We start from the raw sequence: 21,545 nt of genomic DNA on the forward strand, positions 1-21,545 counted from the left end.
ATTCTTTGCGATATAGAGGCTGTATTAAATTCACGTCCCCTTACTCCCTTGCCAAATGATCCAAATGATTTAGAAGTCTTAACACCAGCACATTTTCTTCTAAGTGACTCGATCGTGCAACCTGTGTAAAGGGATTTGTTGAGAGAACCTGATAACCGCTTGTCACGTTGGCAGCACTTGCAGAAAATTCGGCAGCGGTTGTGGCAGAGATTGCAGTGAGAATACTTGGAGGAATTGCAAAAACGCGTCAAGTGGCATGATACCAATCGACGTATTGATGTTGATTCTTTGGTGCTATTAATTGAGGACAACATCCCTCCTCTAGAGTGGCCCAGAGGTAGGATAGTTCAAGTTCACCCTGGACGAGATGGTGAGGTGAGGGTTGTCACCGTTCGGACGGCTGGTGGAACTTTCACCCGAAGCATCAAGAAAATATGCCCTCTTCCCATTGAAGGGGATGACAAGGAGAACTGAATTCAAGATATCTTTAACTTTGTGTTATTTTTCATCAAAGATATAATTTCAATATTATTTTCTTTTAATGATAAAAATATGTATGTATAGAGTTTTGTATTAATGCATATGTTCAGAATAAGTGTTTTTACAATAGGTATAAGATTACAGTGTTACAATAGTTTAGTTGAAAGAACTCCTTTCAAGGGGGGCAAGATGTTATGAAGAGACTTTTAATTTTTGTAAAATTATTTCATTAATTGAAGTTGGCACTTTCTAAGCCTATTTCCGATTGGTCAGATGATTTTGTATTGTTGAAAATGGTTACGCAAGCAACAGTCATGTCCGTCATCAAGTTGTGATATCGCATCATTAAGACATATCAAATGCAATAAAGTATAGAAGGCACCAAGTTCCTTTACTTCAAAATAAAAAACAAACACTCCCAAACTTGTTAAGCATATGAGTTGTGTAATCTAAACATAGATATATGTGAAATATCAAACTTACTTGAAGCGCGCCATCATGATTCAGCTGCTGTGACAATGACACGAAACGAAAGTGCGCCGAAACAATGGATAGATATGTATCACGTAATAACATGCTCGCACACAGTTGCCATATGCTTCTTGAATTGATCTACACAGTCAGCAATCAATTCCAGCGCTATACAAAGCACTGAGAGCAATCTAAATGAAAGAATGCAGGTCGTGATCACATGGACACGCACGGCGTTAACGGGTTAAAGCGTCCTTGATGCGCACCACTGAATGCATTTTTCGTACAGTATTCCCTACGCATTTTTTTAAAGCTATCTTTGTCTTCAAGCTAACGTCAAATATTGGCTTTAGTTAGGCTTATGCCGTATTTTCTTGCAGCTGCACAATTACCTGCATTCTACATTTTTGAGTATTTAATAATCATTAACTTTAAATCGACATCATAATATTGACGAGAACCTGTTGAAAATTTCCTGGCAATACTTCTTCCACAGATCTTTACGTTACGACTATCCATCACGAAAATATTCCTGCTGTCTATAAACTTTATTTTACTAAGCGTCAGGTACAGTAGACGCGTCATAACTCTGCCACTGAGTACCCGTAGCCTTTCTAAAAATTTGAAGTCTCGCATGATTTGATGCCATTCTGTAGATTTGAGAAACGTTTTTGTAGAGGCTAATAGAACGTCATTCTCTCGTCACTATTTCCCGAGACCCAGTGATGTTACACACAGGCACTGTACAACTGGTTGCCGCAGCTAGCGATGTGTAATAAAGAGGCGGTCGTTTATTGTCAACTAGTTTTGTGTGTGTGTGTGTGTGTGTGTGTGCGCGCGCGCGGGGCAGAAAAGAAGCAGCGTGGTTACCACAGTAGTTGCCAGTGGTGTTCGTTAGTGTTAGGCCGCAAATGCAAGAAAACCCTTGATTTTTCGCATGAAATGCTGAGGAAAAAATAAGTCGTCTTGGATACGGAGAAATAACGGTATCACTTCAGAGGCTTCTTTGGCAAACATTTCAGTTTTCTTCTTCAAACGGCATCACCTAACCTAATCGTATATGTATCATATGTAACATATTTCAAATGCATGTAGAGAAATTATAAGCTCCTCGCTAAAAATTTACGTGGGAATAGCCTTTCCGAAATTTAACTATATGCGAGAAAATATAATCTAACCTCAGAAATCAGTGATGCGCTTTGCCATATCTTGAGGTGTATCGTATTCCTACTTGATGTCAGTGTAGATTATTAAAATTAAGCTAGCATTTACTTAGCTTTTATTTATACCCGAGTTAACAACTGCTATCGGCCATGCTATTTACGTATTTATTACGAAAAGTGTTATCCTTTCATTTTGAATTTTCTTTCAGAGAACAGCAGTCAACGGGTATTACTAATCGACTCTGACATCGCCTTCGAATGTCGACAAGAGAGCTCGCAAGTGCATATAGCGAGAAAACGATACCGCACCGAAATGAACGATCGCATTTTGTGGCAAACGTTTCAGTTTTCTTATTCAAACAGCGTCACCTAACCCAACTTAACCGTACTATATGTATTACGAAAAAACATGTCAAGCGCTAGTAGAGAAATTATATAAACTTCTCGCTATAAATTTACATGATAACAGCCTTTCCAAAATTTAACCAGACACGAGAAAATATAAAACTAACCACTGAAATCAATGATCCACTCTTGCCATATCTTGAGGTATATCGCATTCTCACTTAATTGCAGTACTTAGCATTAAAATTAGGTGATCGTTTAGTCAGCTATTTTTAACAAGCTAACAACTGTTATTGTACACGGTATTTACGCATTTATTACAAAAGCATATTCTCTTTCATTTCGAATTTTCTTTACTTAACAGCAGTCAACGGGTATTACTAATCGACTCTGAGATCGCCTTAGAATGTCAATGAGAGAACTCGCTACTGGACATAGCGAGGAACTGCTACCGAAGGTAATTGATCACATGCAACATAATCGCTGGGGTGCATAAATATCTGTAATGGAAAGAATCTTGCACGCTTAATCGCTCGTAATAATGGATGCATCAGTGATTGGGCTGTTGCTATAACCGAAGGATAATATACAGTTTAACATAGGAATTTTGAAGGGACAGCAAAATATTGTCGTTTTAACGGGGTTCTCGTTATATGCTGTACTCGCTATAGCAGACTTCTACTGTATGTTGACATGTCGGGTACACTATGATATTCCTTGCATTGGATGGTCTTCCAAATGAACTATAGTGACTATGGTAATTCTTGTTGTGTTGACAGGTATCTGAACAACAGGTCTGGCCCTATGGCCAGTACATCTATAGAGCGAGCTCTGCTCATTTGTGGTTGGTCATTTGAGCTGAACAACTCGTATACCTGCCAACAGAACATGAATGACAGAGGCCACCGTAACTCAGGGAGAGCATCTGACGTGAAATCGGAACGTTGAGGGTTCATTTTAATTTTTGTTCCTGCTCTCGAGTAAGCCTAATAAAGCTGTAAGTCTATTACAAATTCTATAAGATTTTTAGTTTTCATTTTAAGTTTGTGTAAAGGTCTGGATGACTAGCTCAGAGTTTACAAAGAGTATTCTAGATTGAAAAGAACTAGCCTATATCTTCTTGGTTTAGTATATGCGTCTGGTATGCCTTTGATTAACAAGGCTTGTGTTACTGGTGTCAGTACTGTTTCTTGATTACTGTGGTTCTAAGAATGTCTCCTATCTTAGAGAGTAAGTATGAAAATAATATTCTAATATGATGAAAAAACCTCTTTCCTGTCTGGAATTCCTATTTGTGAATTTTAATAGTTTCTATACATAATTAGGTACGAAAGTATACTATTCTGATGAATTCTATCATTCCACAATGGGGTTTCCTTCCATCTTTTCATCATACTAAATTATCATTCAAAATGACATGATAAATTTTTCCCATTGTAGTCTTGTTTCATTAAATATTTTTGTGAGTTTGTATTCATAAAGTACCAGACAACCTGTGTGCTACTTGTCAGATAAACTGAGTAGAGAAATGACTAGCTACAACTGTAGCAGAGCAAAGAATTCCACATACCTGTCTGCTTTTCTGGTGTTCCTTGAATCTTCGAGTTTGGGATTGTGATTTTCACTTTCAGCTTACGCCCTTCAAACAGTAAACCATTCAAGCTAATAGCAGCTGTTCTTGCCTCCTCATGTGAACGAACCTATAACATTATTTTTGGGATAATTTTCAGCTGACAATGTACAATATCCACAACATTAAATAAATTGTATGGTACACTTTGTCTTTGTGGCAGTCTGCAAATGCTGTAGGAAAAATTTAAAATAAAATAAAACTAGTAAAGTTTTAAGTAAATTACAGTTAGATACATTCAGAAAACTATCCTTTCATAATATTTGACACTATCTGTACAAATGAATTTCCATTAATATAATACTTTAGAGATAAATACAGCAGAATCTGCATTATCTGGAAACTGATCATACAAAAAGTTCTATCAATTAGACAATCGATAAGGGCTTCATTCCCGTCCACTAGTCCCATAAAGTGGCAGTGAGAATTTGAAAATCCCCTTGCAATTCTATGAATGCTCCCAGAAGGTGTGGTGTAACTAAGTTAACTGTTGCCTTTGCCATTCTAGTTTTGTGCTCAGTGTGTTCTGTGTTGTTTCACTAGAACTCTTCTGCAGTACTATGAAAGAAGAAAGTAGAAGAGGAAAGGAGTGGTGTTAAGGAAAAGAAAAAACCTGTCATACTTGAACGTGACAAAAATCACAAATTCATGAATGAGTAGTGGCAATTGTCTGCTATCTACAACAGGAATTCTCAAATTTTTTAAAAATTGTACCTGTAAGACACGATTTGTTTTCTATTGCACCTGACCCATATTTAAAAAAAAAAATTAAGGTTGAAAGTTAATGACACGACAACAAATAATAGTAAATAAAACTAGTAAACTTTTAAGTAAATTACAGTTAGATACATTCAGAAAACTATCCTTTCATATTATTTGACACTATCTGTACAAATGAATTTCCATTAATATAATACTTTAGAGCTAAATACAGCAGAATCTGCATTATCTGGAAACCGATCATACAAAAAGTTCTATCAATTAGACAATCGGATCTCCGGGTGGGGACTACACGAGAGGGGGCGATCATCAGAAAGATGGATACTGACATTCTGAGAGTCGGAGTGTGGAATGTTAGAAGTTTGAAGTTTGAATCGTTGTGGTAGATTAGAGAATCTGAAAAGGGAGATGGATAGACTAAAGTTAGATGTAGTTGGTATAAGTGAAGTACGTTGGCAGGAAGAACAGGATTTTTGGTCAGGCAACTACAGAATTATCAACTCAAAATCAAACAGGGGAAATGCAGGAGTTGGTTTAATAATGAATAAGAAAATAGGGCAGTGGATAAGCTACTACGACCAGCACAGTGAAAGAATTATTGTCGTCAAGATAGACACCAAACCAATGCCCACCACAATAGTGCAGGTCTATATGCCTACTAGCTCAGCGGATGATGAGGAAGTCGAAAGAATATATGAAAAGATAGAAGATTTAATACAACATGTAAAAGGTGACGAGAATCTAAGTGTGATGGGAGACTGGAATGCAGTGGTAGGCCAAGGAAGAGAAGGTAATACAGTAAGAGAATTCAGATTGGGAAAAAGGAACGAAAGAGGAAGTCGGCTGGTTGAATTCTGCACTGATCATAATTTAGTCCTTGCCAGTACTTGGTTCAAACACCACAAACGAAGACTGTATACGTGGACGAGACCTGGGGACACTGGAAGGTATCAAATAGACTTCATTATGATTAGGCAGAGATTCAGAAATCAGGTGTTGGATTGCAAAACTTTCCTAGGAGCAGACGTGGACTCTGACCACAACTTGTTAGTCATGAAATGCCATCTGAAGTTGAAGAAATTGAAGAAAGGAAAGAATGCAAAAAGATGGGATCTAGACAAGTCGAAAGAAGAGAGTGTGAGGGATTGTTTCAAGGAACATGTTGTAAAAGGACTAAATGAAAAGGCTGAAGTAACACAATAGAGGAAGAGTGGATAGTCATGAATAATGAAGTCAGTAGGGCTGCTGAAGAAATGTTAGGAAGGAAGAAAAGATAACTAAGAATCAGTGGGATAGAAAGTGCAAGGTAGCTAAGGAAGACTGGCTGAAGGAGAAGTGCAAGGATGTTGAAGGTTGTATGGTCCTAGGAAAGGTAGATGCTGCATACAGGAAAATCAAGGAAACCTTTAGAGAAAGGAAATCTAGGTGTATGAATATTAAGAGCTCAGATGGAAAGCCACTTCTAGGGAAAGAAGACAAAGCAGAAAGATGGCAGGAACATATCCAACAGTTGTATCAAGGTAAAGATGTTGATAATTTGGTTCCAGAACAAGAAGAGGCTGTTAATGCTGATGAAATGGGAGACCCAATTTTGAGGTCAGAGTTTGACAGACCTGTGAGCGACCTAAATAGGAACAAGGCACCTGGAATTGATGACATTCCCTCTGAATTACTGACTGCCTTAGGAGAAACCAGAATGGCAAGGTTATTCCATTTTGTGTGTAAGATGTATGAGACAGGAGAAGTCCCAACTGATTTTCGTCAGAATTTTATTATAAATATTCCCAAGAAAGCCGGTGCTGACAGGTGTGAAAACTACCGCACCATTAGTTTAGTATCTCATGCCTGGAAATTTTAACATGTATTATTTACAGAAGAATGGAAAAACAAGTTGAAGCCGAGTTGGGAGAAGATCAGTTTGGCTTCAGAAGAAATGTAGGAAGACGTGAAGCAATCTTGACTTTACGTCTGATCTTAGAGGATCGAATCAAGAAGGACAAGCCCACATACATGGCATTCGTAGATCTAGAAAAGGCATTCGATAATGTTGATTGGACCAAGCTATTTAAGATTCTGAAGGTGATTGGGATCAGATACCGAGAACTAAGAATTATCTACAATCTGTACAAAAATCAGTCTGCAGTAATAAAAATTGAGGGCTTTGAAAAAAGAAGCAGCAATCCAGAAAGGAGTGAGGCAAGGCTGCAGTTTGTCGCCCCTCCGTTTCAATGTTTACATAGAAAAGGCAGTAAAGGAAATCAAAGAGGAATTTGGAAAGGCGATCACATTCCAAGGAGAGGAAATCAAAACCTTGAGATTTGCCGATGATATTGTTATTTTATCTGAGACTGCAGAAGATCTTGAGAAGGTGCTGAATGGTATGGATGAAGTCTTGGGTAAGGAGTACAAGATGAAAATAAATAAGTCCAAAACAAAAGTAATGGAGTGCAGTCAAACAAAGGCAGGTGATGCAGGAAATATTAAATTAGGAAATGAAGTCTTAAAGGAAGTAAAAGAAAATTGTTACTTGGGTAGTAAAATAACTAATGATTGCAGAAGTAAGGACATAAAATGCAGATTAGCACAAGCAAGGAAGAGCTTTCTTAAGAAAAGAAATTTGCTCACTTCAAACATTGATATTGGAATTAGAAAGATGTTTTTGAAGACTTTTGTGTGGAGCGTGCATTGTATGGAAGTGAAACATGGACTAGCTCAGAAAGAAAGAGAATAGAAGCTTTTGAAATGTGGTGTTAAAGAAGGATGCTGAAGGTAAGATGGATAGATCGGATCACAAGTGAAGAGATACTGAATAGAATTGGCGAGAGATCGATTTGGCTAAATTTGATGAGAAGAAGAGATAGAATGATAGGACACATTTTAAGACACCCAGGACTTGTTCAGCTCGTTTCTGAAGGAAGTGTAGGTGGTAAGAACGGTAGGGGTAGACCACGGTATGAATATGACAAGCAGATTAGAGCAGATGTAGGATGCAATAGTTACGTAGAAATGAAAACGTTCAGGATAGGGTGATATGGAAGCTGCATCAAACCAGTATATGGACTGTTGACTCAAACAACAACAAATTTTACAATTCCAGTTCATTGAATCTAGTTAACAAATTCACATGTTGAGGTGTGTATAGATGGAAATGTTCTGATTGCAACAGCATGTACAGAGATCAAACAAGTATAAAACACTTGGTATCTGGAGCATGTAAATGCAACCCATAATTTAATGCAAGCTAAATGCACTCTTTCCTCAGCCAAAGCTAGGATTAATTTCCTACAGGGACGAATTAAGAACATGGAATTTCTACTGAGAGATTGTTTCTTAGTTAGAAGCAGGAAATTAATATAGACACTACTGCAGTAGAACTGATGGTAGAATGAGTTCTTGGTTCAAGGTACTTATTAGACAAGGCTGTAATCTTTCACCTTTGTAGTTCATAGTTACATGGATCATCTGCTGAAATGTATGAAGTGGCAGGGGGGGATTCAGTTAGGTGGAAATGTAGTAAGCAGTCTGACCTATGCTGACGACTTGGTCTTGTGCCGAAAGCCTGCAGTCTATTATCTTGGAACTAGAAAATAGGTGCAATGAGTATGGTATGAAAATTAGTCTTTCCAAGACTAAATTGATGAGTGTAGGGAAGAAATCCAGGAAAACTGAATGTCAGATCGGAGATACAAAGCTGGAACAGGTAGATCATTTCAACTATTTAGGATGTGTGTTCTTCCAGGATGGTAGTACTGTGCAACTGAATCAAAGTGCAGTAAAGTTAATGCAGTTAGCTTGCAGTTGTGATCAACAATATTCTGTAAGAAGGAAGTCAGGTCCCAGACAAAACTATCTTTACATAGGTCTGTTCCCAGACCAACTTTGCTGTACGGGAGTGAACGCTGGGTGGAATCAGGATATCTTATTCATAAGTTAGAAGTAACAGACATGAAAGTAGCAAAAATGATTGCTGGTACAAATAGGTGGGAACAGTGGCAGGAGGGTACTTGGAATGAGGAGATAAAGGCTAAGTTAGAAATGAAATCAGACCTGTACGCATAAACCGGCTGTGGTGGTGGGGTCATGTGAGGCAAATGGAGGAGGACAGGTTATCCAGGAGAATAATGGACTATGTTATGGTGTGTAAGAAGAGCAGAGGGAGATCAAGACAATGGAGGTTAGACTCCGTTTCTAACGATTTAAAGATAAGAGATACAGAACAAAATGAGACCACAGAACTAGTTACAAATAGAGGATTGTGGTAGCGTTAAGAACATTCACAGCGCCTTGCGACTGAACACTGAAAGGCATAAGTCTAAAATGATGTATTTATGATGTATGTATGTACTTATATGCCATTAAATGTATGATTTTTGGAAAAACTTGTATTACATGTGAAACGATTATATTTGTTAAATGCTGAATCAGATAGGATCCATGTTAAATACCTTTATTTTCTCCTGATCGACACAGAATTCTCCCACTTAGATCATTTCACTGGAGAAAATATGTATACGTATATATGAAAACACACAAAAATAAACCAAGTATATGGAGTTAATCTATGTCTTGCGGCACGAGCCTGCATGGGTGACTTCCACTTCCCCCCATCGTGAATAACCAGCAACCTGGGGGCGGAGCCCCTCTTACAAGCCGCCAATCTCCTGTCCAACAATCCCTCGTCTCCCCTATCCCCGCCTCCCTACGGTACCCGGTAGCAAAGGAGGGTATCTTTTTAAAAAAATGCTCGCTTAAGGTTACCTGTACCTACCGCAACAATCCCAGCTGACTTGACACTCTCCAGCCTTACGGATAGCTACTAAGAGCCACGATGCCGGTGTCTGGTGTTTACTGTTGAACAGTCGTTTTATCATTCAGTTGGAGAATAGAAAAGGGAAAAGTTATACGAGAAGTGGACGCTAATCCACACAAAACAAAAACTAAAATCGCTTCAGACTTAGGAATTGCTTATACCACGCTATGTACAATCGTCAGCAAATGAAACGCTATTTTGGATGAGTTCTTAAAACTGGGTTCAAAATGGCTGAAACACAGCCGTCAGCAAGAAGGACGGTACGTAGATTTGGAGAAAGCACTTTTCACATGGTTCCACCAAAAGCGGGCTGCAGCTCTACCAATTAGTGGAGACATGCTGTAGGCAAAGGCGATAGATTTATCTGAAATGATGATTATCACTGCTGATTTCAAGGCTTTGTCAGGATGGTTGCAAGGATTTAAAGATCGTCATGGATTCACAGGCAGAACATTTTCCGGTGACTCAAAATCTGCGGACGACGTCACAGTGCAACACTGGAAAGAAGAGGTTCTGCCGGGTATCGTAAGAGATTTTCAGTCTCCAAACATCTACAACTATGATGACACCGGCCTATTCTACAATCTCATTCCTAATAAAACATTAGCTGAAAAAGGTGACTCATGCCATGGAGGGAAGAAAAGTAAAATTTGTCTAACAGTACTTCTCACCACGAATGAAGATGCATCTGACAAACTTCCTCCACTTGTGATAGGAAAATCGAAGAATCCGAGGTGTTTTAAGAGTGTGAAAACAAAACCTACGTAATACGAATCCAACGGAACAGTGGTTGAAAAACTGCAAAATAAAGAGAAGAAGATCATTCTTAAGGATCGATGTGCAGCACATCGACCTCAAATCGTTCTGGAGAAAGTCCGAGTGGAATTTTTCCCTCCTAACTGTACCAGTGTTCTACAACCGCTTGATTTGGGCATCATTGCAAGTTTCAAAGTGCATTATAGAAAAATGCTGGTTCAACATTTAATAACACTGAGTGATGCAGGAAATGAACCTTTCTCCATTAATTTGCTACAAGCCATGGATTTTATTTCGGCTGCCTGAAAGCAGGTGTCTTCCTCCACAATAAGCAACTGTTTCCCCAAAGCTGGTGCGTTACTAGAAGAGGCTGTCTCTAATGATGATTATGGGGACGAAGTTTTGTCTGGCAATGAGCTAATGCTACCGGAGGGTGGAGAATTCGATACTTTTGTGCATTTCGATGATAATCTGGCTGTATGTGGAGAACTATCGGATGAAGAGATTATTGCTGACGTATGCCAACAACGCGGCGGTGATGGACCAGCGACAAGCGACAGTGACAATGGAGGTGGAGATAACGACTTGAATCTTGACCCCTGAACTGTGTGAAGTGTTAAGTGCAATCGAAGTGTGTAGGCGTTACATCAGTGCGAAAAGTTGTAGTGAAAATGTTTGAATTCATTACTAAGTTTGCTAAAGGAGGTTTATACTCTTAAAGCTAGAAAAGTGAAACAAGGCAAACTATCAACCAAGTTCAAATTAATATTATCTGTCTTAATGTATTTATTATTTGCAAGGATTTACACATGTCGGTCTATTCTACTGGTTTTTCAGTAAATATGTGATGTATTGCGTAAGTCTGATTTCTAAGTAATTCTGAGTTACAAGTAGTTTTTTCTCTTCCCCTTGATATACGTATAAGTCAGGTTCAACTGTATATTCTTCTTTGTGTTACAAGGGATTCTTGTAGCATGTTCTCTACTATAATATCTTTATTAACAGAAAAAACTATGTTCAAGTGAAGTATTTCCACGAAACAATATTAGTATAATTTCCAGGAATGAAACCAACTTTACTGTTTTCAAGCTTTACTGTTGGCAAAACAATGCAGAGCCAAAAGTGATCTAACCTCTCGTCTTTTGAAGACAAAGAATTCACTACTTCTTCGAAAGTATCATTCTCACAAACAGAAGTAAACTCCCTTTGTATATGATTGGCTTTTATTACCCGAGATCCATTTGTTTTCAACAAAGGCAATTAAAGCTCTCCTTAGCCATTTGCTGCTTAGAGGTTGCTTGGCTGCACTTGGATCGAAACAAGAAATTCCTTTAGTCAGTTTATATGCCAGCGGTGACGGTTCCAGTAACTTCTTGCACAAAGCTACCATTCTTCTGAGACCAGTTTCATCCAAACAGCACTCCCAGTACGCTAGTGCTCTGGCCACGCTCTAAGCCAGTGCTCCGAGCGCTTTGGGGGTAGGTAGTTTCGGTAGCGGTGGGAGGAGCTTGGCTGGCTGAGCGAGCGGTCTGCCTGCCACGCCGAAGTGAGCAGCCGATCCATCAGTCGCTAGTCTAGTCCAATATGCTTTGTTGACAGCGTGTAACTAAATCAGTTTCGCAGTTGTCATGACTGAACATCATAAAATTAAAAAAAAAAAAAAAAGTGGCGAAGCAGCAGCCTTTAAAGCAGAATGGGAAATTTCATTTTTCTGTACAGCTTATAAAGGGCATGCCAAATATTTAGTGTGCCACCGAGATTGAATGTGTTTAAGAAACACAATTTGTAACGGCACTATAGTGCCAACCACAAGGATGATTACATTGATTTGACAGACGCCAGTCGCCAATTGAAGTTGGAATAATTGAAAGAAAATTTCAAGCAGCACTATTCTGTAAGTATTATTATTTTCATTTTAAAATGCTTGTTTACAACGGGAATGAAGAAATGATTGAATTATTTGAAGAACACTAAAACTGTGACTTGCTGTATTTTTGTCTGACAGGAGATTGAGGAGAGCGAGGTCAGTGGACGCATTTTACGAGCAAGCTACAAATGTTTGCTACGAATTGCCAAAGCTGGGAAACCCTTCACAGAAGGGAATTTAATCATGGAGTGCCTAATGGACTCGGCGGCATGTATTTGTCCTATGGAGCTAGTTGAGAAATTTGACAAAATCTCTCTTTCTCCTCAAACTGTGACTCGCAGAATAGACGATATGGCCATTGATATGGAACAGCAATTCATGGAAAAGCCAGCATATTTGGTATAATTTTCCATCACCCTCGAAGAATCAACCGAGATTGCGGACAAAGCTCAGCTCGTTATTTTAATTGGAGGGGTGGATGACGATCTTTGGGCCACCGATGATTTCCTAGACCTGGTAGCTCTCAATGACACCACTACTGGTTTCGATACTTTCCAAGCTGTGGAGGGTGTTTTTGATTCAATGGAATTGAAATGGGAGCGGCTGACAAGTGTAACGACAGATGGAGCTCCTGCTTATCGTGGTCTATGCACGGGGTTCCTCCACTATGTAAAATTAAAAATGGCTGAGAGCGGTAGTACCCTAATGGCGGCAATCCACGGCTTGATACACTAGGAGGCAATCTGTGCAAAAGTCTCCAAGTTTAAAGACGTAATGGTCACAGTTGGGCAAATGGTAAATTTTCTTTTCTCCCATGGACTCACGCTCCGCCAATTCAGAGAGTTCTTGGATGACATCGAAGCGGAGTATCTGGATATCCTGCACAATGCAGAAGTAAGATGGCTGAGAAAGGCGAAGGCTCTTCATCGTGTTTTTTTGCTTGCGGAACGCAATAGATATCTTCTGTGACAGGAAAGGGTGGCCCAAAGTTCTTTTGCGTGATCCTAAGTGTGTGGCGGACTTGGCATTTTTAAGTGACATTACTGCCCATCTGAATACTTTGAACACTTCGCTTCAGGGCAAAAAACACAATATCTGTGATTTGGTGGAAAAAATTCTAGCTTTCAAAAATAATTGATTTTGTGGGAAAACCAGTTGAGTGCAAGGAACACAGGACACTTTCCATTGCTTGAAACAGTGAAAGGTATCGACTTTGATAAGTACTTGCAGGTAATTCGCCAATTACAAGAAGAGTTTGAAAAGAGAATTTCAGAATTATCAGAACTCCAAGCGGTGTTAGATGTATTTGTTTGACCATTTTCTACTAGTGCAGACAGTGCTCTACAGCTATTTCGATTAGAGTTGACTGAACTGCAGTGCAATGTTCGTCTTAAAGATGGCTTTCTAATGTCACGAACTTTAGAAGAATTTTACAGCAGCTTTCCGCAAGAAGAATACCCCCTTTTGTATAAACATGCATGTAAAGTTCTGTCAATGTTCAGCTCAATGTAAATTTGTGAGCGTTTCTTTTCTGCTTCTTAAACTTAGCAAAAGTAAACATCGTGCAACAATGAGCGATAGAAACTTGCGCAATTGTTTAAGAATAGGATATAAACTTCATGGTTTTGACCCGTATTGAATTAATATTCATAGAATTGTTAGTTCCATCACTGCTAATCATTACAATTTCAACTGCAAAATGGGAACTGGTAGAGTTGAGTGGGGTAATATGAAATGCACATACATCCCCAAATGTGGTATTTTAAAGTTTTCCTAGTAACGCTATCCTATCTCGGCCTTCATATTTATCATACTTGTTGACATGACATAAGGAACAACGGCGCTGCAGATTTAATTTTTTAATGTGATTCACTTTAAACATTTTGTGTGTGTGTTTTTTTTCTCGAAGTATTAAATACGCTTCTTTCAAAGAAGGGGCAGGGAAGGGAGAGGTGGGGCAAGGAGTTTAAGAATAACTGTGCCCAGAAATACTGTACCCAATTTGGAGAAGAGTGTTTGCTCCAAAACTAAAAGCTAGTAAAAAAAAAAAAGACTGAGCAAAAGTCACTCAAGGTCTGTACTATCTGTTCATTGGTGGCCTACGCTGTGCTAAACTCTCTTCCACAGTAAATGCAACATTTACCAACTAGGATTGAACGTCGTGTGCTGCGAGGATAAAGGTGGGAACACATTACTGTCACCTCACGGGAGTTCACGCGTATTGTGTCGCAATTTAAGCTGTCCAGAAAGATTTGATATACATTTGCACCACTGACCTTCAGTGCGTACTATGTCATGCACTTTCCCTACTTGCTCGCTAAGCTTCTCTCGTTCCTCAAGAGCGAGGACCAAACTGGCTCCGAAGGCATTTCACTCTCGAATGACGATGCCTAGTGTTAGCAGTATGCAAGTCACTGGACGCCAGTGTAAATAACCACCAGCTGACGCAGAACTCCTAGATGGTGTTTCCACATCAACCAACATACATAAAATGAAATGCTCCCATAGTGCTTGTTAAAAACGTGCTGAAATGCTGTTGGACATTGTCAGGACGGCACATGAAGATATGGTTAAAACTGACGCATTCTTAGTTTGTGGCTGGTATAAATTCGCAATACATTGCGGTGTCCATGAAGTTAATCTGAATAAATGATAGATAAAATTAATAAAAAGAAGGAGAGAGAGAGAGCATGTTAGTCAAATGGCATAGGTTATATGAGACTTACCAATCGCTGCGGCATGTGGTGTGTGGCGTATTGTTGTGTGCCTCTTACTAACGGTTGAGAGGTTCAAAGGAAAAGGAAGGGGCAGGGAAGGGAGAGGTGGGGCAAGGAGTTTAAGAATAACTGTGCCCAGAAATACTGTACCCAATTTGGAGAAGAGTGTTTGCTCCAAAACTAAAAGCTAGTAAAAAAAAAAAAAAGACTGAGCAAAAGTCACTCAAGGTCTGTACTATCTGTTCATATTGGTAAAATTTTGTTGACCAGGTGAGTAGGCCGTGCGGTTAGGGGCGCACGGCTGTGAACTTGCATCTGGGAGATAGTGGGTTCGAATCTGACCGTCAGCGGCCCTGAAGATGGTTTTCCATGGTTTCCCATTTCCACACCAGGCATATGCTGGGGCTGTACCTTAATTAAGGCCACGGCTGCTTCCTTCCAACTCCTAGGCCTTTCCTATCCTATCGTCACCATAAGATCTATCTGTGTCGGTGCGACGTTAAGCCACTATTTTAAAAAAAAAATTCCTCTCAAATATGTTCAAATTTCAGTTTTGAATAAATCACATTATCCTTTACTTAACACTTGATTTCGTTTCCTGCACATTCCATACATCGGAGTACCTATCGATTTGTAAATGCGGTATATTTTTTATGGTAAAACAGCCCTATCAATATGTCAAAAAACCCACAAAAGCACTCGGCCGCACGACTGTACATATTGTTCGGAGATCAGAAGAATGCACATGCCTGCTGAGGCACGGGGTGAAGGGGTTTTCACCGGCAGAGCCAGCGACGCAATGGTTACCATAGCAACTCCGCTACTACCCAGGCAACTTTATATTATCCTCTACTGGCAGCTCTTCGATCTTGTCAGTTGTAATCCAGCTGTGTCTGCGTTCATTGCTGTTGTGTTGTTCTACGTTCGTTCGTGTTCCTTTCTCAGTTGTTTGCCTTTATTTCTTGTTACTGATGTTGCTCTTAATTTCTCTTGTTATTTCTGTGCGTAACTGTTTTGTAAAGACAGCGTAATATCTGTCGTACGCAAGAAGGGAAAGACAATTCACAGTGAAGCTAGAGAAGTGATCAGGAATGTTACAAACCAATGTGATGAGGAAGCTAGACAAGGAAAATTCAAGTACTTAGTAACAGAGAGTAACTTGCGGGCTGCTGATTACAGTGGTGTATCTGTTCGAACGATCTCAAAGATCCGAAAGGAAGGACTTTCTGCTGGTGAGTCTTCACTGTGTACTCCAGGTAAAAAGAGGCCTAGATCAGAGGAACACAAGTTTCATTGTGATAAATTTGATAGGGGAGTCATAAGAGACGTCATAAACGACTTCTATGTAAAGCTGAGAATAGTTCCAACAGCACCGAAGCTGCTGAAGGCAATTCAAGCGAAAATTAACTTTCCCTGGAAGGTGCACACACTAAGAAAGTTGTTACATGATATGGGTTTCAAGTGGAAGATATGTGCCAGTAACAGGAAAATACCGATTGAGCGCCCAAACATTGTTTATTGGCGAAGTAACTATTTAAGATGCATGAGAATTTACCTTCTTGAAACAGGAACATCATTTATACTGATGAATCATGGGTTGACAACCTGACATTTAATAAGTGTTGGCAGAGTGACAGTGTTCAGGGCATAACAACCAACAGAAGCTCTTCAAATAGGCTTATACTTGTCCATGCTGGTTCTAAGAGTGGGTTTATTGATGGAGCAAAGTTGATTTTTAGAGCAGGAAAGGCCACAGGAGATTACCATGGCCAAATGAATTGAGTAAATTTTCATAAGTGGGCGAGTGAAAAACTTCTTCCTAATCTTCCTTCTGAAAGCGTTATAGTAATTGGCAATGCGCCTTATCACAGTACTGAAGTAAACAAAGTACCTTCTCTGTATGCTGTTAAAAGTGATATGGTGAAATGGTTAAAAGAGAATAAAGTGAATTTTTCTGAAGAAATGAAGAAATGTCAGCTGTTTGAACTGATCCAGGAGTTCAAAGATCCTGAAAAAAAATACCGGTTCGATGAATTACTGAGATTTCATGGGCGCACGGTTTTACGCTTACCTCCTTACATGTGCGAATTCAATGCTATCGAACTGGCCTGGGCCAAAATCGAAAGAACTGTACGAGAACAGAACATTTCGGGTGACATCTCGTTAACGACGCTGCAGGAAGTGACAGCGAATGCTATCACATCTGTGACACCCGCTGACTGGGAGGGATTCGATCAACACGTCATCAACCACAAAAACAAGTTCTGCTAATTTTTTTTTTTTGCTAGGGGTTTTACGTCGCACCGACACAGATAGGTCTTATGGCAACGATGGGAGAGGAAAGGCCTAGGAGTTGGAAGGAAGCGGCTGTGGCCTTAATTAAGGTACAGCCCCAGCATTTGCCTGGTGTGAAAATGGGAAACCACAGAAAACCATCTTCAGGGCTGCTGATAGTGGGATTCGAACCTACTATCTCCCGGATGCAAGCTCACAGCTGCGTGCCTCTACGCGCACGGCCAACTCGCCCGGTGGGAAAAGGATGGGTTAATGGCAGATGCAGTTGACAGTTTTATCATACGCTTAGGTGATATGGAATCCAGTGACGATGATGATGGGGAGAGTGGTGATTCATCTTCTGATTCTGACCTAGCTCAACCGCTTGCAGTGAGCGATGATGAAATTGGTTAACCGGAATCCTGTTACTCACTCTCGTTTTTAATTCTTCTATAGCTGTTCAAAATCCTAAGATTACTGTGTCCCCATGCAGGCTACATTTTCATTTTTTCCTGAGTAACTTACTGTATTTTATGCCATTTATTCAGTCTCAAACTGTTCATATTTAATGTTAAAAATTTCATAATTGGTCCGTATTGAAAAAAAGATTTACAATTAAGAGATGAAAGTATATGATTTTCCGCCTGTTCAATACAAATTGAAATGTGATATACACTGAAATATCACATTTTATTCATAAATATTAGGGACCGGTTTCAGCATGTCTATGCCATCATCAGCCTAAAGTTAGATACACAAGGACACAAGCAAATTATACATGTCAATACACAAATAAATTTTCTGACATATTGGCAGTTCATAATAGCGTTGATATAAACAACATTTTGAATGTATAAAAACTTTCAAATATACCTCATAAAATTTATGATAAAGGTAAAATGATCTATTTACAATTTTGTGATATCTATTACCTAGTAATGTTTTGTGTTACAATTGTGTGTTAAAAACAAAAGATGTCTTTTAAAACACCTCTGTCTGAACAGCTTATACACCTAATAAAATTTGGGGTATTGACATTCCTATAGTATTAAAATTTAAGACGTTCTTATCACGTAAAAATACTCATGTAAATAAAATTAGTAACAGTGTTCAGTATTGTTACATTGTAGAAGAGAATAGCTGTTCGTTATTTAATGTTTGTTAAAAATAGTTCCTCATTAGAATATAGGCGGTAAGCCAAGTAAAATTGAGACTCAAATAAATCTTGCTTGAATTAGCGGTAGCTTATTTGTCAGGTTGCCGGATGGTTTTAAGTTTCTAAACCTCAGAAGTACAAAGAACATGTGAGTGGCTGAGGCCGTATTTGACAAGTACGAGTTCACAAAGCACTATGTCATCAGGTGGTGAAATGCAATTCTGGAGATCTTGTTTCAAAACGGACCTAAAAAAGATTGAAAACTGTATCAATATGACGTACCAAAAAATACGCGAAAGAAATTAAATTTTTGAAATAGAAACTCACCTCATGCACCACATGCCAGCAGAAGGCTAAAGAGGAACTAATGCGGGATACTAGCGAGCGATATGTCATGCAGCACGCCGCAAGTACTGGCGGGGAATCGGGGCGTCATGTAGGTGGAGGGGAAGAGGTTGCAGGCAGAGGCGAGTAGGGGTCGGAAGGGCGTGGATTTCGGTAGGGGTAATACGCTAACATGTTGCGAACTGTTTTATATAATGGCTGATCTTTAGGCATTTTGAGCTTATTAATAATTGAAATAAGGACGTCGAATAAGATGGTCGGTTTTTCAGATATCTCATTGAGATTAAAATTAGGGTTGTAATATTGGTCCAAATGAATAAAGCACTGCTCTGTAAAGTCTAAAAGAAGCCCTTTATTCATAACTTCGATGATATCTAAGTCGTTGTCAATCCCGTAAAAACTGTGTTTGTAATCGTGCGTATGGTGTCCTATGGCTGAGAATCTTTTGTATTTGATGGCATTAATATGTTCGTTGTACCTAATTTAGAAGGATCTCCCGGTCTGTCCGAAATAACTGCTGGAACAGTCGTTGCAATGATATCTGTATACGCCTGATCTGTCGAAAGGGTTAAGAAAGTTGACACGGCTGGAGTTGTGGAGTATATCAAGATTCCTGTTACTGGTTTTAAAGGCGATGTATACGTCCTTCTTTTTGAATAGATTAGTTACACGGTAAATATCCGGGTTAAATGTAAAAGTTGCATATGTTATTGGTTTCGTTTTTTCTTTCTGTAGGCAAGTTTTGGGCCGGTGTTTAAATTTACGTATTATGCGTTCTATGAAACCATGATTAAAACCGTTATGCAATGCAATATTACGTATAATATTAAGTTCTTTATTAAGATCTGCTTTGGACATGGGGATATTATAGGCACGGTGTACTAGACTATTATAGGTGGCACGTTTATGGCAAGGAGGATGTGAAGAGTCTTGTTGAATGGTTGTAGCTGTGTGCGTCGGTTTTCTATAGATTTTATATTTAAAGGTGGTTGGGAATCTGGTAATAGTTAGATCTAAAAAGTTGATGGTCTTATTGGTTTCGGATTCTATAGTGAACTTAATATTCGCATCAATGTCATTGAGGTGTGTTAGGGTGGTAATTGCATCGGTGTTGCGTTGATCCATTATGATAAATGTATCATCGATAAATCCTGACCAAAATACTATATTGTTGAATTTCTTACCCTTTTCTATTTTAGTGTACTCAAGGAAATCCAAGTATATATTGGCAAGAATACCAGATGCCGGCGAACCCATGGCTAGTCCGTCCTGTTTGTATATTACTTTGTTAAACGTGAAATAATTATTGTTAATTAAAAGTTTTAGTAAAGACATGAAATCTGCTATTTCAAGTTGGCTGAGGTGGCTATGAGATCGTAAATTTTTTGAAATAATTGATATAACTTTCTCCGGTTTGATATTTGTGTACATGTTGGTAATGTCAATGAATGCATGGTATGGTATGGTTGTAGTATAAAGTTATTCAAACGTTGGATTAATTCAAGGGTATTTTTAATGGATTTATTTGCCTGGAAAGTGTAGTGTTTGCTTAAAAACTGTTGGATAAATTGAGCTATTTTGTAGAGTGTGCTCGGTCTGAAATTCACTATGGGGCGTATGGGGATTCCATCTTTATGAATTTTGGGCTGTGCTTTAACAGTTGGCAAACCAGGATTCATGTTGATCAATTTGTTCTTTTCGCTGTCTGTTAGTAAAAAATTTGTGTTTTTAAGTATCCGTTTTAATTGTCTTTGAATGGATTGGGTAGGATCTTTGTCAATAACTGTAAAAGATTCGTCCGTGAAAAAGGCTTTTGTCTTTTCGATGTAGTCTGCCTGATTCATTACAACAGTAGCATTCCCTTTATCTGCTTTGGTGATAATGATTTCTGAGTTTTAAATTTTGTCCTTGAGTTGATGAATCTTTTTCCTATCCGTAAGTTGTGTAGGATTTATAAGCCGTGTTGGTGTACTGAAAATATTATTTATTTGCTTTTTAGTTTCATGTCTGGTTTCATCTTGGATATCAATGGGCATTTTATTGATAGCTGCTTCTGCTTCTATTGTCAATGTTTTGGCTATGTTTGCTACGTTAAAGTTGGGCCAATTGTGTTTGTGTCCTTTAGATAGGATATCGATTTCTTCTTTGTCAAAGTTGGTTTCGGACAGATTAATGAATGGTGGATGGAATTCAGATAAGTGTTGAGTTGGCGTATTATCCTTGCGCGGCTTGTTGTCTGCATTGGCTTTATTGAGAAGGGTTTGAAATTTATTATCCAAAGTGCGCTGCTTTTGGAAAAGGATTGTGGTAGTCTGTTGTGAACATTATCTTGGAAAATGTTCCATTGTGCTATTGATAGCATTGTGGTGACTTCGAGATGGGTTTCATATAAACGATTATTAAGAAATGATTTCTTCTTATATAAAAATTTAAGCTCATTCTGAAGCCAGAGCTTATTGGTTCTTAGATGTACCTTTCTCTGATGTTCTAGAATGTTCCGTTTTCTGTTTTTTAAAAAATAAGGAGTTAAATTATTGGCAATACATTGCTTAATAAATTTTATGTCCTTGCCTAACTTCCCTATCTTGATATGTAAGTTCATATAAAGATGAGCTTTGTTTTTTGCCTGGTAGGATTTCTTATTTAATGTTAAAAATTTCATAATTGGTCCGTATTGAAAAAAAGATTTACAATTAAGAGATGAAAGTATATGATTTTCCACCTGTTCAATACAAATTGAAATGTGATATACACTGAAATATCACATTTTATTCATAAATATTAGGGACCGGTTTCGGCATGTCTATGCCA

General features: G+C 38.7%; 1 protein-coding gene across 2 annotated transcripts in view; it reads right to left on the reverse strand.

Moving 5' to 3' along the window:
- LOC136875964 (uncharacterized) overlaps positions 1 to 21,545 on the reverse strand; it is a 672,636-nt gene that overhangs the window by 72,280 nt on the left and 578,811 nt on the right. For both annotated transcript variants that reach the window (XM_068228419.1, XM_068228420.1), the window contains one exon: positions 4,030 to 4,159. In XM_068228419.1, coding sequence (XP_068084520.1) covers positions 4,030 to 4,159 — 130 coding nt within the window. The remainder of the gene's footprint in view (positions 1 to 4,029; positions 4,160 to 21,545) is intronic.

The sequence above is a fragment of the Anabrus simplex genome, chromosome 6 (assembly GCF_040414725.1).
Source record: "Anabrus simplex isolate iqAnaSimp1 chromosome 6, ASM4041472v1, whole genome shotgun sequence".
In the NCBI taxonomy this organism is placed as follows: Eukaryota; Metazoa; Arthropoda; class Insecta; order Orthoptera; family Tettigoniidae; genus Anabrus; species Anabrus simplex.